This window comes from Cygnus olor, chromosome 2 (assembly GCF_009769625.2).
Source record: "Cygnus olor isolate bCygOlo1 chromosome 2, bCygOlo1.pri.v2, whole genome shotgun sequence".
Lineage (NCBI taxonomy): Eukaryota > Metazoa > Chordata > Aves > Anseriformes > Anatidae > Cygnus > Cygnus olor.
The window spans coordinates 84,862,659-84,877,734 of record NC_049170.1 but is presented as its reverse complement, the minus strand read 5'-3'; the positions used below and the strand labels follow the sequence as shown (position 1 = coordinate 84,877,734).

The window sequence follows — 15,076 nt, the reverse complement described above, 5'->3', positions numbered from 1 at the left end:
CCAATCCTACAGGAAAGGCAATATACACAATAAATTATTGCCTTAAGGAAAGAAACCAAAGCTAGCTATTATGTCCAAATTCTCACTGTGGAAACTACAGTGAAAGGAAAGATACAGAAATCAGATGACCTCATAAAACAGAGGCCATTGACTGATCAACCTGTAATAACTCTGACGTTTGGACTACAGCTCACTTTTCCCTGGCCAAGACAACCCTCACCCTGTTTCTTCTTGCTACATATGTTTGAGAAAAAGTAATGACAAGTCATTAGAAATCTAAGCCCTTCCATATTTCCCTCCTACTCACTGCAGGAGAAGCAGAAGCAGTAACACAGGTGTCTTTGTAAAAACTATCTATAGTGACTATGTGGGTAGAATGAAGGTCGTTCTCCATAATAGACACGTTCTTGTTTTGGCAACACTCACAGCTTTAAATGTGGTTTTAACTTCAATTTAAGTTGGCTGGTAGGCCTAACCTCCAAAAACATCCACACCAGATGGTCAAGAAAGAGGTCTCTGGCAAAATAAGATTGCTCCTGCTAAATTCTGAGGATAAACCCTACCTGATGTCATCTGTAATGATATCTTCACAGATTATTAAAGATAGGAGAGCCAACATCCTCAGAAGGACTTTTAAGCAATCACTTGACACGTAACACATTTCACACAACACCCCCTATTATCAAGGGGAACAAGGAGAAGTATACAAAAATAAAAAATAAAAATCATTGTTCTAATCTAATGACACACATATCGAACTATCTAAAAGGTTCACATAAGACTGATGTGAGTGTGTAAGGTATAGAAGCATATGCCTTAAATGATACTCCTGTTGGTAGGAAAGGGATATTCTGGAAGACAAATACAGGCCATTTTTTGAAGTTGAGAGTCCTTTGCAGAACAACAACACCTGCAGAACTCTGAATCCTAGGTAGGTTAATAATAGCCATTGGCTCCACACTAGGCACGACAGTGAGGTCCCAATCAAGTTGATAGGGCCTGTTTTACATGGAAAATCCACTGTAACAAATACATGTGAAAAGATCTCTTCTGCACCTCAGCTACGCAATTTGGTGATGTGCATTCTGCAGATTTTCAGAAGAATCAAGTTCTGCAAATACCTCTTTAATACGTGGAAATGGATATCTGTCAGTCATCCAAGTATTATCTAGCTCCTTGAAACCAAGACATAGATGACCAGCCTTGAGTTTTCTCTCAGTCAGACCTGTTCAACAGAGATTTATCCTGTAACATCATTTTAGGTCAGTTTTTTTACACCCTAGAAAATCATCATCTCTCACTGAAAACAGTAGTTAGCATCATTTCTTTCTTGGTTTTATTTTTAATAATCCATAAAACAAACCTCATAGCCAAGTGTCCCCTCTGAAATATTTTCTAAAATAAGCAGATCTGGAGCCTACATCACAGCTGTGTCTGATGGTGCTAGGCCAGTATGTTCATCCCTAAATTTATGGTGGGTGCATTTCTGTTATGCATTTTATAGAATATATGCAAAACATGAAACTAAAGTCACATTTTCATGCAGGAAGTTTGCTACCTCAGGTAGCTACTACTTATAGCCTGGGTTCAGCATGAAGCAAGCACCAGCTGAAGGGAAGCACATTGGTCCATACAGAGGCTTCAGAACCAGCTTCAAACGCTAATCCAACAACCTGAGCAATCCTCCTGATGTAGCAGTAAACGCTATTGCATGTGCAGTACATGTAAGACTACTTCCCTCCATTTCCCTGTCAGGAATTCTCTGGCACAGCAGACACCTGCTGAGTAGATGCAGTTTTATGAGTTATTGTGGCCAAATGGCCAGTCATCAGGACATGTGTCCTTCAAAAGACTCTGCAGTGCACCAGGAAGATCCATGGTGGCAATTATTTTTACCAAGTGTCTTAGTAGTTCACAGAACTTTTTACTCTCTGATTTTGTCATGGTAACTTTCTGTAGGACGTACTTTATGCTGTATATCAGAGTGCTTGCTCTACTTTTAACTTAACAGCTTCTCCCCTGCCATGGGGACTCTTTCTAGATCTCCCTCATGGTGGTTGGTAAGGTGCTCAGGAACCAGATACCTATTCACCTCAGATGCTGCCTGATTTATTAAGATAAACTAGAATCCACTCGGTTTTCTTTAAAATAATCCATCATGTTTTCCACATTTTTGTAACTTGCTGCTTATATCACACTGAGCCATATTTGTGGTGAGTCGGGTGGACATCTATGGAAAAGAACTAGGACAGCACACTGGAAGTTAAGCTGCTGCCACCTCCAAATGAGAACCTTCAGTGAGTGGAGCTGTGATTTAAAACAGAAATAGTGGACAAGATTTCAATTTTTTTTTTTAAAGCTGATTAAGAAAATAAATGGGTTTTGAAATGTTCAGCTGAAGCAAACTGAAAGCATTAGCTTCCACTGTTTGGCTTTTTCAATACTGCAAACTTTCAAAACAACTCTAAAAACGTTAAGGGAATCATTTCCATTAAGTTATTTTAAAATTGGAGAAAAGATGGAAATGTTACAGTACAAATGCTGTGTGGTTTCAATTTTTCAATTTTCATTTTGTATTTTCTTCAGAGAGCATTTGAAAATAGACAATATATTTTCTAAGCATTTAAATGTCACAAAACGTAAGTGCTTTGCCAAAATAGGACCATGTTCAAAATAATTCTTTTTCCACTCCTCCCACTCATTCTAAATATGTCTTTCCTTTTGCCATGACCTTCTGTGATTCAGGATTACAACTATCACTATCTTAGGTTTCCACCTATAAAATTTCCCCATTTTCTCTGTTACTCAGATTATAACTTATTTGAAGCAGATATTTTATTTTTTTCAGTATGTTTGTTCAGAGCCTGTTGACACTAATTCTTGACGTTGATGACACTAAAAAGCAAATAACAGTCTCCTAACATCCCCCTCTCTATGAAAAATTAAAAATTAGGTAACCTGTATGTATTGCTCAGGTGAAGAACAGGCAACATATTACTGGATAGACACATATTAATAATATGTTCATCAAAAATACACAGAAGGTTCAGAGAGATTTAGTTTAATTTACAATAAAATACTTATTTTTCTTCTATTCTGTTTAAATTATAATGGGCTGCCTTCAACTCATGTTTACCAGTAAACTATTGTGTAGCCCATACTGAACCACATGGTAAGAACAAATTTGGGGGATTAATTCTTTCCAACTGCTGAGCAGATGGTATAAATGTGATGGTAGGTAGTTTAAAAGGCTGAATAGATAGATAAAGACAGGAATAAAATTCTTCCCTGGCACCATGAGCTAGCTACTCATTTCAAAAGTTTTTATCTGATTTTAAAACACTCTACCTTAAAAGACTGAAACTGGGAGAATTACGTACATTAATTATGGAGAATTACATGTGTTAATTATGGAGAATTACACACACACATTTTGCCATGGTCTTTAAATGTGAATGGTAATTCAGGGACTTGTAGATGACATTTAATTTGTATTTATTGCAAGTGAGTAACAACAAAGGTTGCACGTTTGGAAGCCATACAGTCGGAATCACAAGTGAAGGTGGAAACTGGACTGCCCTGTGTCTTGGTGTGGTTTGGTTTGGGTTTGGTTTTCTGTGTTTTTTTCATCAAGCGTTCCTGTACAGACAATTTGAATATGCTGTTGTTTCTACAGTACCACAGTGGCGCTTTTTTAATATGCCAGGATGAGTTGTTGGGATGAAAATGAGCTTTTAAAATAAACTGATTTTCAGTTATAAGTAGGAGAGGATGAAAATAAGCTTGTAAAATAAAGTGATTTTCAGTTTTGAGTGGGAGTTTTTCCCCCTGCCTTTCCCAGAGGGAGGCCAGAAGGAAGACCTAAATTGGACACGTGTATTATATTGAAGTGCTTTAATTATTCACTACCGGAGACCCACCCCACTCCTTCACATTTCCCTGAATCTGGGGGACTTTTTGTGAATTTTTGTGCATTTTAGCACTCCGAGAGCGGCGCAGGCCTTCCGCCCTCGAGTCCTCCAGCCCGCCTAGGCGGCACGGCACGGCTCAGCGCGGCGCTCTACCCGCGCCGCCTCGCTGCCGCGCCCCGCCCGCCGCGGGTCACGCCACCCGGCCGGCCGGCGCTGCGTCAGCCGCACAAGATGGAGACCGCCGAAGAAGGTACCGCGATCCCCGCCGCCTTCTCCGCAGCGCTCCCCGCCGCCCGCACCGCCAGCCGGGCAGAGCCAAGGGGGTGAAGGGGATCGGGAGGAGGGCAGGCGGCCCGGCCCCGGGACCGGCAGCGAGCGGGGGGGTGCTGACGGGGCTCCCGCCCCCCCCTCCCGGCTCCGTGCCCGTGCCCGGTGGCTGCGGGGGGCGCGACGCGAAATGGCGGCGGGCGGGGGGGGGGGGGGGGGGAGCGGCGTGCTGCCCTTATGTAACTGTAACTGTATGCGCCGCCGGTGCGGGGCCGGGGGGCGCTGCGGGAGCGGCTCGGCTCGGCACGGCTCGGCACCGGGGCCGTGAGGGGCCTCGGGGCACGGAATGACCCGAAACACGCGCCGGGCCCCGCCGGAGCTGGCCCCGCAGCTTGGCGGGTGTGTGAGTTAGTGCCCCGGTCGGAATCATGTCAGCAGCCCCTTGCTGCCGTGCCTTTATTATTTTGCTAGTTGTTTCTGCCAAGGTTAACGCCGCTGTTAGCTAGTTAACTGCTCAAAAACCTGCTCGGAAAACCCAAAATACAAAGCGATGCAGGAGCCCAGGTGGTTCCCTCTCTCTTTTACAAGAGATGAGTACATCACGTTGAAAAAGTTGTCAAAAAGATTGCAGTGACGTGTTTTTAATGTGTAGTTTCCGTTTTGGGGACATTGCTTGACTTGAAATCAAGTGTTACATTTCTTCAGTCCAGCTGATGTTGAGGAACTGTGCGGTTCGAGCTGGCAGTGCAGAACTTTCATAATAAACCAAAACAAATAAAGGATCTGCGCTATGCTTCTTAGCAGTGCATGAGCTCTGCTTGCCATCTCAAGCAATAACTATAAATACGCATTGTGGTAGCCGGACAGTTCCAAGGGAAAAATTAGCATCTTGGTTTCAGTTGATGAGGCACCGTTTTCAATGTAGCTTTTTACTTAGTGTCACTTGGTTTTCCAACTTGAGAGAATTGACAGGTAAACAGCTGGGAAAACACAGTGGATGAAGTAAGTCAATGCTTTTGCAGAATGTCCATTGGGTCACGCTGTAGACAAACTTAGTATTTGTGGAAACGGGTGGTTTATCAAAATATTTGTGTGCTTAAAATCTAACAACTTCTAAAACTGCTGCAACTCTTGAGCTTCTGTAGTCCTACAGTTACATGAACTGATTAAATTAACAAAGTGACTGTGGAGATTTTGTGTATTTGGCATCTAGTCGTCCAGAAAACTTGGTTTATAGCAAACTGTGAAGTGGATTCTCAGAAAGGACGAGTTGAGTTCCCACCGTTCCAGTAGTTTGTAAATGTGTCTCGGTGGACTTAAGCCAAAAAAGGTAGTTGATTATTTGTAACAGGCTGTTAAATGTGGTAGCCTTTGATCGCATGTGCTTCTGCAGGACATAATCTGGTGACCGGCGGTGAGACCAGGAAGAGAGAACAGAGCGGGGTTGTTAGTTACATTTTAGGGCATTGTCTTCGTTAATCAAACCTTAGTGCTGTGCCCTGCACTTGGAGTTTAGACTTCTCTCTTTTTTTCTTTTTTTTAATATATTTAGTATATGCACTTATTATTACTGTATATAACACCTTAAGTTTTATATTATGCTCTTGTCAGTGTTACCCTCAAAAGCTCAAAAATAGTAGTATAGAAAGTATGTAGGCTTCACACTCACTGTCCATAAATACTGCTAGAACACGGTGACTTCTGCTGGAGTTTCAAACTTCAATTCCCACTAATAGAATTTCATAGCACTTGCCAAAACACCAGAGAGACTTCCCAAGATTAGAAAGCTTTAAACACCAGCAGCCGAAAAGACTTCGTGACTTAAGGAAAAGGAAAGCCAGGCTCTTTATTGTGTGGCAGAGCCCCAACTTCTGCTGTATGTTTCCAGTGGACTTTTTGTAACTGTTGGTAGCCTGTTAATGATTATATTGGTCCATTGACGATGGCCCTTGGGTTTCTGGTAGGATTGATGGTTGACTGAGCTGTATTGTAGAGTTAGTAGAAAACTAACTGGATGGTAAGAGTTCAGAAAAGAGAGGCAGTTGAGGATAGTAATGGGCAGACCTAAAGGGAAGCTTCTTTGCCTTGAGCTTGATGTGGGAGCTGATCCTCTGTAGTGCCTGACAGCACCAGATAGCAATGTCTGCTGATAACAGGTACCCCTTGTTCCTTCTAGCTAAATCATTTTTTTGCTAAATAGCCTGATCTTCAGTTTTGGGTATTACAGTGGTGAGCATTTCATTAGAGAAATGTGATGGGCAGAGAAATGTTCTCAAAAAAGAACTGTATTACCCAAGGTCATTGTTTCCTGAACGCATACATGACTAACAGGATGCCAAGTGTGTGTGCAAGTAGAAAAACAGCATCTGTTACACACTGGAAATTTCTCTGAAAGTGACGGTACAGGGGTTGTAAGATGTAGTTTTACACATTGACCCTCAGCAGGGTTTGTTGATTTGAAGTTGTGTTGCTTAACAGTCCAGATTGTTACTTCTTTTGTGCTTATTTGGATTTATGAAACAAGTGGGAATATCTAGAAGTTCCCGTATCCTTTGAAAACCTAAAATGTAGTCTTAACTTACTTTAGTAAGCTAACAGAAGAAGGAAATCCTTTCCCTAATAAAGAATTCATCTATTTTCAGCAAAGAAAGCTCTGTTCTTCCCAGCAGTTTTTGCTGAGAAAGCCAATGGACCATTAATGGGTGGGTTCAGAGAGCTCTGGGGGTCTGTCAGGCAATATGCTTTAAATTGCTTTCTGTGCTGTCAGAGAGCATCCTTAAGGCAGCAATTTCACACCAGTTTAACCAGTGTAGCTGCTGGTTCCCACATTTTCCACCTGCCCCGTCGTGTGTAGGGTGCTGGCCCTAGTGCTGGCCTGACCCTTTACAAGGCTGCTCAACCTGTGAGTTGTCAACCTGCCATGGGGAAGTAGCCCTGTTAAGAGTGCTGGAGGAAGGTGGGGCTGCAGCAGCTAGAGGTTCTACCCTGGCCGTAAGCTGGAGAGAGCTGCCGTGGGCAGTCACCTGGAAGCACCCTCTGCAAGAAAAAGGAATCCTTTGCTTCTTGGGGGAAACTGGGGGTTCGTGGTGTTTGCTGCAGCGTGACGTTGCTTGGTACGGCTCTGGTGGAAGTACTCCTTGTGCCTGCTTGTAGCAGCACCAATGTGGTGCTGAATGTGCTTGTGGTGGCCTTACTCAACTTAAGTAACAAACTTACAAAATACCTATTCACGTTCATTATGTTTGGTTTTCTTTTCCTTTCATCAAAGAGGTTCAATAGTGGTAAATGTCTTAAGTAATTGTTAGTCATTGGTAAATCTCTTCTGCTCAGCCTCTGTTTAACTTGTTCAAAACTCAAACTTCAGAATGGAATAATTCCATTTATAGCCACTTGCAGGGGGATTATCCTTACCAATCTAGACGTTGTTTCAGATATTTTATTATTAATTTCTGTTTTTATGTAGGGGTACTCTTTGCATATCTACATATTAGTGTGTATATGCTTGAAATCTTAAAAACACACTGCCTTATTATATGGTTTTGTTTGTTTTGTTTTGTTTTAATGAAATGATCAGGGAGATAATGTTCCTGTTTTGTGTGTTGTTTTTTTTTTCTGGTGGTCTCTGAGTCTTCATGTCTTCTACCAGATGAAATCTATCTTCCAGCCTTTTTCACTTTAAGTTACTTAGGCTTCATCTTGCTACATGGCAACATTTCTGTAGTGTATAATTTGTTATGTAAATGTGAGTTCTTTAAGCAGAAGAATAATAAGCTTTATGTCCTGCTCAGCAGATATATGCAGAGTCTGTCGGTCTGAAGGAACGCCTGAGAAACCGCTGTATCATCCATGTGTGTGTACTGGCAGTATTAAATTTATTCACCAGGAATGGTAAGTTCCGTCTTTTTTTGTTTGATCATTTTTTTAATGAAATGTATTAACATATTTCTAAAAACGGTACTTCCTAAGCCTTCGTGTTAACTAGTAAGAAAAGCCGATTTTCGGAGAAAAAGCACATTAGTTTTAAAGTGTGGTGTTTTTGTTTTTTAACATGATGGTTCACTATAGTTCACAAAGAATTTAGTAACTGTATGCAAAAAGGAAGTATTAATAGTTACATGTGTTTCAGACTACAGTTCTGCTCACACACCCGTAGAAAACTAAAAGCAGGCAAATCGGTATGCAGTTTTTTTTCTATCTGCTTATAATTCTGAATGAAAAAGAATACCTAACCTCATACCAAAAAATAAAATGAACAAAATTTTGAGGTCTACGTTCAGTTAGGGAAATAATAAAATGCTAAAATAAAAACTAATTCTGGTCTATAACACACATATATACGCACACTCTCTTTTTGATTGTATTTTACTAGTCATTCTTTCACAAATACAGTGGTGTAAAATCTTCATCATGTGTATGTGTATGTATGTCATATCTTGAAATATTTAAGGATTGGTGTCCGTGTGAGGATACATGCTCTGAGTTGTCAGCCTTTTCAATGACATACATTACTGACGATGTACGTTCTTTGTGTAAGTTATGTAATTGAAGACGTGTCATTGTTACTCATAGTCAGCTCATCTTTTTCACTTTTGAAACTTCTGTGGCCTAAGTGGACTTAATAAGCATGCTAGTTTAAGTCCTCCTTGATAATACCAGTATTCTTTATGTTTGGGAGTAGAGAATTGGTGTGGGTTTTGTAATGAAGGGGAAAGGGGAGAGATGCGATAGCATGTATTAATGGGATCACTTTTTGTTGCAGCTTAGTTCAGTGGCTTAAACACAGCAGAAAAGAGTACTGTGAATTATGTAAGCACAGATTTGCTTTCACACCAAGTAAGTATGTTTGACTGGTTCTGTTTTTTCAGAACTTCATTTCTTTTTCTCTTAGTATTTGTGAGGTCTTTTCATTCAGCATGCTAGATCCAAAGTAATTGTTTAATTTCTGAATTCTTGTTTGAATTGCAGCTCTTATTATTGCAGACTGTTTAAGTAATATGATGCTTTCATAATGTTATGTGAGCCATAATAGAAGTCTTTTTTTCATACCTTTCCTGACTGCCTCAGTCCCATTCTTCTGTAGTCAGCATTACAGTGTATGGTGTGTTTTCAGCTTTATTGATAAATTTGAGTGTTTGGACCTCTGAATGTTGAGGTGAAATCACAGCAAAATTCAGATTTGAAACACAGCTTTCAGTTACCTTTGAACTGTCTGCCTGGAACACTGCTTCATGACTTCTGTCAGTTTCACTTCAAATGGTTTTGGCAGATAATGTAAACAATAATTACTCCACTTGCATTGCACTCAAGATGCAGTATTTACCCAGTGTTACATCACCTGTTATGTTAGATTCAGCTGAATACATTAGTCATCAAAATGACTACATCTCTTAATAGTTCCCAATAGGATTCTTAATTATATTTTGACCAACAATGGTAGAACTCAGCGGGGCCTTTTAGCCTTGTGACAGGCTAGGCTCATTATTTAGTATTGCCAACTTATTAACTGTTGAACAGGTAAAGTGATTCTTGTGTATGTTACATATTTTTCTCATTAAGCTCATTTGTGCCATTTTATTCTTTACAACTGCTGAACTTGGCTCTTCACAGTGCAGATGTATATATATTTTTTTTTGACTGACCAGTATCTGCACTGTAAAAGCAGTCTTGAGCTGGGAAAGATGTTGAGGTTTGAGTATTTTAGGCGTTTGGTACAATCAAAATAAAAGCTCCCTTTCAGTGCGGCTGGTCCCAGTTAAAAGGATCCTCCTCATTCAGCCTTTAGCAAGGGTTTATTTATCTTCCTGTGTCACGCACTGGTTGCTCCCCAGACTTAGCACCCTCAGTGGGTAACGTTTTCTTCTTGGCTTCCCACATTGCACAAATTACCAAAAAAAAAAAGTTGCTTTTTTTTTCCTACCAGACTGCACACGGTGGTAGCACATGTCAGGTACCTAGCACAGATTTCTCTGCTCCTCTACACAGCATGTCTTGTTTCATCATTTCCCTCGCACATAAAATTAATGCAATTACACTTTCCTTAGTCGCTCTTATCCCTCTGCATTTGGAGGATAATCTGGATGTGCAGTTTGGAAACTGGATCTGGTTGTGGGATCTGGGAAATAGTCACAGATTCTGGAGGGAGAATGGCAAGGCAGAGATGGAATTGGAGTTGTGGTTGACGTATACGCCTGTCATCCAAAATGGAGATGGATCTGGCCTATAACTGTGCCAGGTTTAAAACACTTAGCAGTTAATTCACCGTGGCATGTGGTGGAATGAACACGTGTAATCAGTATCTGTGCTTCAACTGGCAGGCACTAAGTTGAGGAATTTTAATTGTGCAGTAATACCAGCAACTCCTCTTTTATTTTAGCTTGATTTGCTTATTGAGGCTGTTGCTGTCATTCCGGCAAAAATGACCCTTTGCTAGTATAAGAGAGGGTGTGGGGTATTCATAAAGTATTCCCGGTGTGTATATTCTTTGAGTCCTTCACTATCTTTACATTCTGGAGCATCTTGGGACTTCTTTAGCACCTGGACTGCTGGGTTTGTTAGCCTTCATAAGGAAGGAAGAAGAGAGTAGGAGGTTCAGCCTGCATCTTGGAAGGGGCACAAAGAACTGATTTTTCTTTTGAATAATAGCGTCATTCTCTAAAGTGTTTGGCCATGTAGGCAAATGGCCTGATTTTCAAACACACACTTTGAAGCTAAAGTTTATATATTTTAAAATTCATTCATTTTTTGCTGGTCTTCAAATTATGAGTTTGTCCAAAGCTATCTTTTTTTAAGAGTTGTATTGTTTTTGAATGATGCCAAGGAGTTTGTTCATTTTTAACTTGTACATTTTCTTCCTGAGATTTTGAAAAGCAGCTATTCTATATTCTTTTCCTCCCCACATACATAATTTCCTCTTTGTGATGTGCTGGGATGCACTTCTCTTGATGGCACACTAAATATTCATATGCACTGATCCATGAAAAGTGAAGCTCTATTTCCCATGAGGAGACAGTTTCTTTTCTGTAGAACGTAACATTAACATAAATATCTTCAGAAATACAAATACAGAGGTAGACTAGTCTGATACTCGGCTACAGATCTGGATGGGTTGATCCCTTTGCTTTCTACACAGCTGCATTGCTGATAAATGGTGGATGTGACACTGCAAGCTTAGTAAATACGAATGCTGCAAAATGGAAGGAAGCTATGTTGGGAAGATGTTCTTCAGTTTATAAATCATAATCTGAAATAAGCTTTTGATTTATGCATGGAAAGTTACTAATTCAAGGTTTTATACGCTTGGAGTTTGTTTTTTGTATTGTTGTAATCCTAATTTGTTACTGTTCTTTCTCTTTCTTGCTTCCCGCCTTTGTTCATATGTGAGAATCCCAGAATGGTTTGGGTTGGCAGGGACCTTAAAGATCACTCAGTTCCAACCCCCTGCCATGGGCAGGGACACCTCCCACCAGACCAGGTTGCTCAAAGCCCCATCCAGCCTGGCCTTGAACACCTCCAGGGATGGGGCATCCACAGCTTCTCTGGGCAACCTGTGCCAGTGCCTCAACACCCTCGTAGTATAGAACTTCTGCCTATATCTAATCTAAATATATCCTCTTTTAGTTTAAAATCATTTAAACTAAAAAAGCCATTTTAAAGCCATTTAAACAGAAAACAGTTACAAACACATGTAAATGTTAGTATAAAAGTTTGCTGGCTCAGGAACTATTTATTCCTGTGAATCATTTAGATCGAGCTCCTGAGTGGTCCTATAGCAGACTGAGATTCTCCACATTGAATATATAAGGTTGTTTGCTTGTTTTTCTAATTAATCCATTAGCCTTTATACTTGTTTAGATTGTCTTAAAACCTTCTGGATGTGACTAGCATGTCTAGCGTAATGTGAAAGAATTCAAGGTTCATAGACTATGGCAAAGAAAAATAGGTATAACTGCAAAATTGTTAAAATGTAATTGTATATTCATGTTCTTAAGTAGCTTATGCAAGAGCATTGCTTAGTAATTGCATGTTGTTAGTTGTAGTGCTTAATTTATTAAGCTCCAAACTGCTGGATCTTTGTATTTGCTTTTGTAACTTTGTACAAAACGATCTCTGCAAGTGTTATATGATAATACTAAAGTGAGTGACCCGTTTTCTTGGGCTCGTTATCTACAGTAATTAAGATTTCATGGAAGGATATAATGGAACAATTCTTTTACCTGGTCGTTTGGACAGACTAACACAGTAGCCCATATCCTCAACCTGTCTAGAAAGTCTAGTTTGGAAATACAAATTTCTGAAACACAAAATACTACACGTGGGTACGGAATTCAACGTATCTGCTGACAGCTCCAGGGTGCACAATGAACATGCAGTTGAAATTCATGAGATTCTTAATTTCAGACATTTTGTTAGGGTTGTGGCTTGCATGAGAAGGGGTGACGTTTTTCTCACTTTGCATTGGGAGTCTGGAGCAAAGGCTGTGTGTACATCTCAAGAACATAAAACGTGCCTTTTTTACACTATGATTTATATAGACTTTCGTGGTCAGGGCACAAGGATGATTGAGGTGTTGTTCAAATGACTTACAGAAGAAATGGTAGATGGGAACTCTGTGCATAAGAGGACTGTTTAAGTGTGGAGATTTTATGAAATACGCTAAATGACAGTTTTATCTAAGCAAAGTAAGATGTTCTGCTTTCTTCCGTGCTGGGCATGCATCTGTTTAGGTTATGGGCAGATAAATAGGCTGACTCAGATGGGAAAAGTGTGAGAAATGAAATAGGATACAATTGCATTGTGACAGCTGTGAGGAAAAATAAAACTATTAAAACCATTTGAGCCTTCATAATAAATAGTAGTGTTTTTTTTTTTTGATACAGCATATGTCTGAAGAGTGTTGCTTTTCTTTATGCAGCTCTGCTTCCCTCAGTGAAAAGTAAGATGATGTGTTGTAGGAAGAAATTCGTAGGAGGCATGAAATCCGTAGGTATAATATAAACTGGCAAAAAAACATTCAGGATCATTAATTCCTTCTAGGGAAAGATTTGCATTTTCAGAATGCTGCTGGCCAACAGCATGAAAGCCACAGATAACTTTCCGTTGTATTTTGTTAGCTCATAATGATCGTATATCTGAGTTCTCTGGAACTGTTTGCATGCTTCACAAATCAGCCACTTACTACCTTGTGTCAGAACTAGCCATAAATGGGGGAGATGAACAAGCTTGTAGCATGCTTAAACCTGCACAACCTGTTCTCATTTTCTCATTCACTGGGAGTAAGCCCTTAGGACACAGGGAGATTCTTGGACAGTCGCTTCGGTATCAGTTTAAAATCGCTGATGATTCTTTGTGGAGGTAGGTTTGTACAGGGATTGTACTGCTGCTGCTTCCCCCACCCTTTTTTTTTTTATAATACAAGTAATAAATGTGAAGTTATCTGTTTTTGTTAGTATTTATAGTTACTATTATACTTTACATCATCGTAAGTTTTTTTTGAATACCTGTATGTGCTTTTATTGCTTAGACACTGCTCTGATGAGAGCTCCTTTCTGTACTGCCCACATCATGGCTAATAATTTCTATATCTCCTTGGAAGGAAAATTGTGTGTGCAGTACAGTTTTCTTTTGGATTAACTTCTGGTACTTGGAACAGGGTGGGAAGGAGAGGTTAAATGGAAAGTGTTAGTTTGTTTTATTTCTTGTTAAGTTTACTGGGAATTACTCAGATTCAGCAGATTATCCCTATTGTGTTTGTCAAAACACAGTTGTGTGGTGCTTCTACTAAATAGCCTCAGAGGAAATGGGAACGCTAAGAATGCTTCCTGCAATAAATCTGAAAGTATCAGTCACTTTAGTAAGCTAGAGCATTGAGAATTCTTTTCCACTTTTGTGTTGTGGATTTTTTTGCCAGCTGAAATTTATTGATAGCCTGCTTCCCTGAAAAGTCATTGTCTAATCATTGTCTGCTTTCTTACTTTTTTTTTGTTGTTGTTTTTTTTTGTTTTTTTTCTCCCTAGGAGAAGGAAAATTTCTAAAGACTGCTTTGTATTTTTCCTACTTTATTGATGTCAGTCTAGTACCCGTTGTAAGATTACTGGCATGAGCTGTCTGCTTTGGGGAAGGAAAATTAATATTTGTGTTCCTGAAGACGTTAGGATTGCAGGAAAAAATAAAAATAAAAAAACCTAAATCTACAAATCTAGTACTCTGCAAGTAAAATAGCCGTTATAGTGCACAAGTGTGACCTAAGAGTCCAAGAAGCTTCTGGTTGTGCTCCCATGGCATTGACAGCTCAAAAAAGCTGAGCTAAAGCTGTGAAAACTCATTCTCAGCCAAAATCTGAATTTCACGCTAGAAATGTAAGAAAAAAATATTGCTTCAATGTTCTCTAGTGCAGAAATCTTTGTTTGGAGGAACTGTGGTAAAATAACTCAGAAGATTGACTTCTCAAACAGTTTTAGGAAAGATATTAGGATGGGAATTATGGGATGGAGGAAGGAATGGGAGGACAAGTATGAGAAGGAGATTGAGGAGGATGTAAATAGTGCAAAGTCTTGGGCCTTGCACTGGTGGTGGGAAGTGGAATGTGGAGAGAGAAACAGATACAAATGACAGACACAAGCGGGGGGGATTGCCTGTGAAAATCATTGGTAGAAAGCTTCAGTGCTACAGATGTTTGTACACTAGGGGTTCCTGTTGTGCTAGGAATTATTACATTTCACCTGCCTGAGTGGTGTAGGAAGAGTTCCATCTTCTCATCATGGTTCTTGAGTCCTTTTGAAGTAGTGGAATCTGGAGTGGTAGTCACTCAGCAGCCGCCCACGTTCTTTTTCTCTCTGCTCTGTGAATTAGGATTAACCCAAATCCGTCTGAGATTTACACACACACACACACACCAAACA

The 15,076-nt window shown here is 40.1% G+C and overlaps 1 protein-coding gene across 2 annotated transcripts in view; it reads left to right on the top strand.

The window, feature by feature from the left end:
• The first annotated feature begins 4,076 nt into the window (after positions 1–4,076).
• Positions 4,077–15,076, top strand: part of MARCHF6 (membrane associated ring-CH-type finger 6) — a 49,106-nt gene continuing 38,106 nt past the window's right edge. The window contains exons 1-3 of one of the 2 annotated variants that reach the window (XM_040548212.1): positions 4,077–4,161; positions 7,970–8,066; positions 8,938–9,011. In XM_040548212.1, the coding sequence (XP_040404146.1) occupies positions 4,143–4,161; positions 7,970–8,066; positions 8,938–9,011 (190 nt within the window). In that variant the 5' untranslated portion in view covers positions 4,077–4,142. Of the gene's footprint in view, positions 4,162–7,966; positions 8,067–8,937; positions 9,012–15,076 lie in introns of both variants that reach the window. The other variant, XM_040548210.1, reaches the window with a different exon arrangement.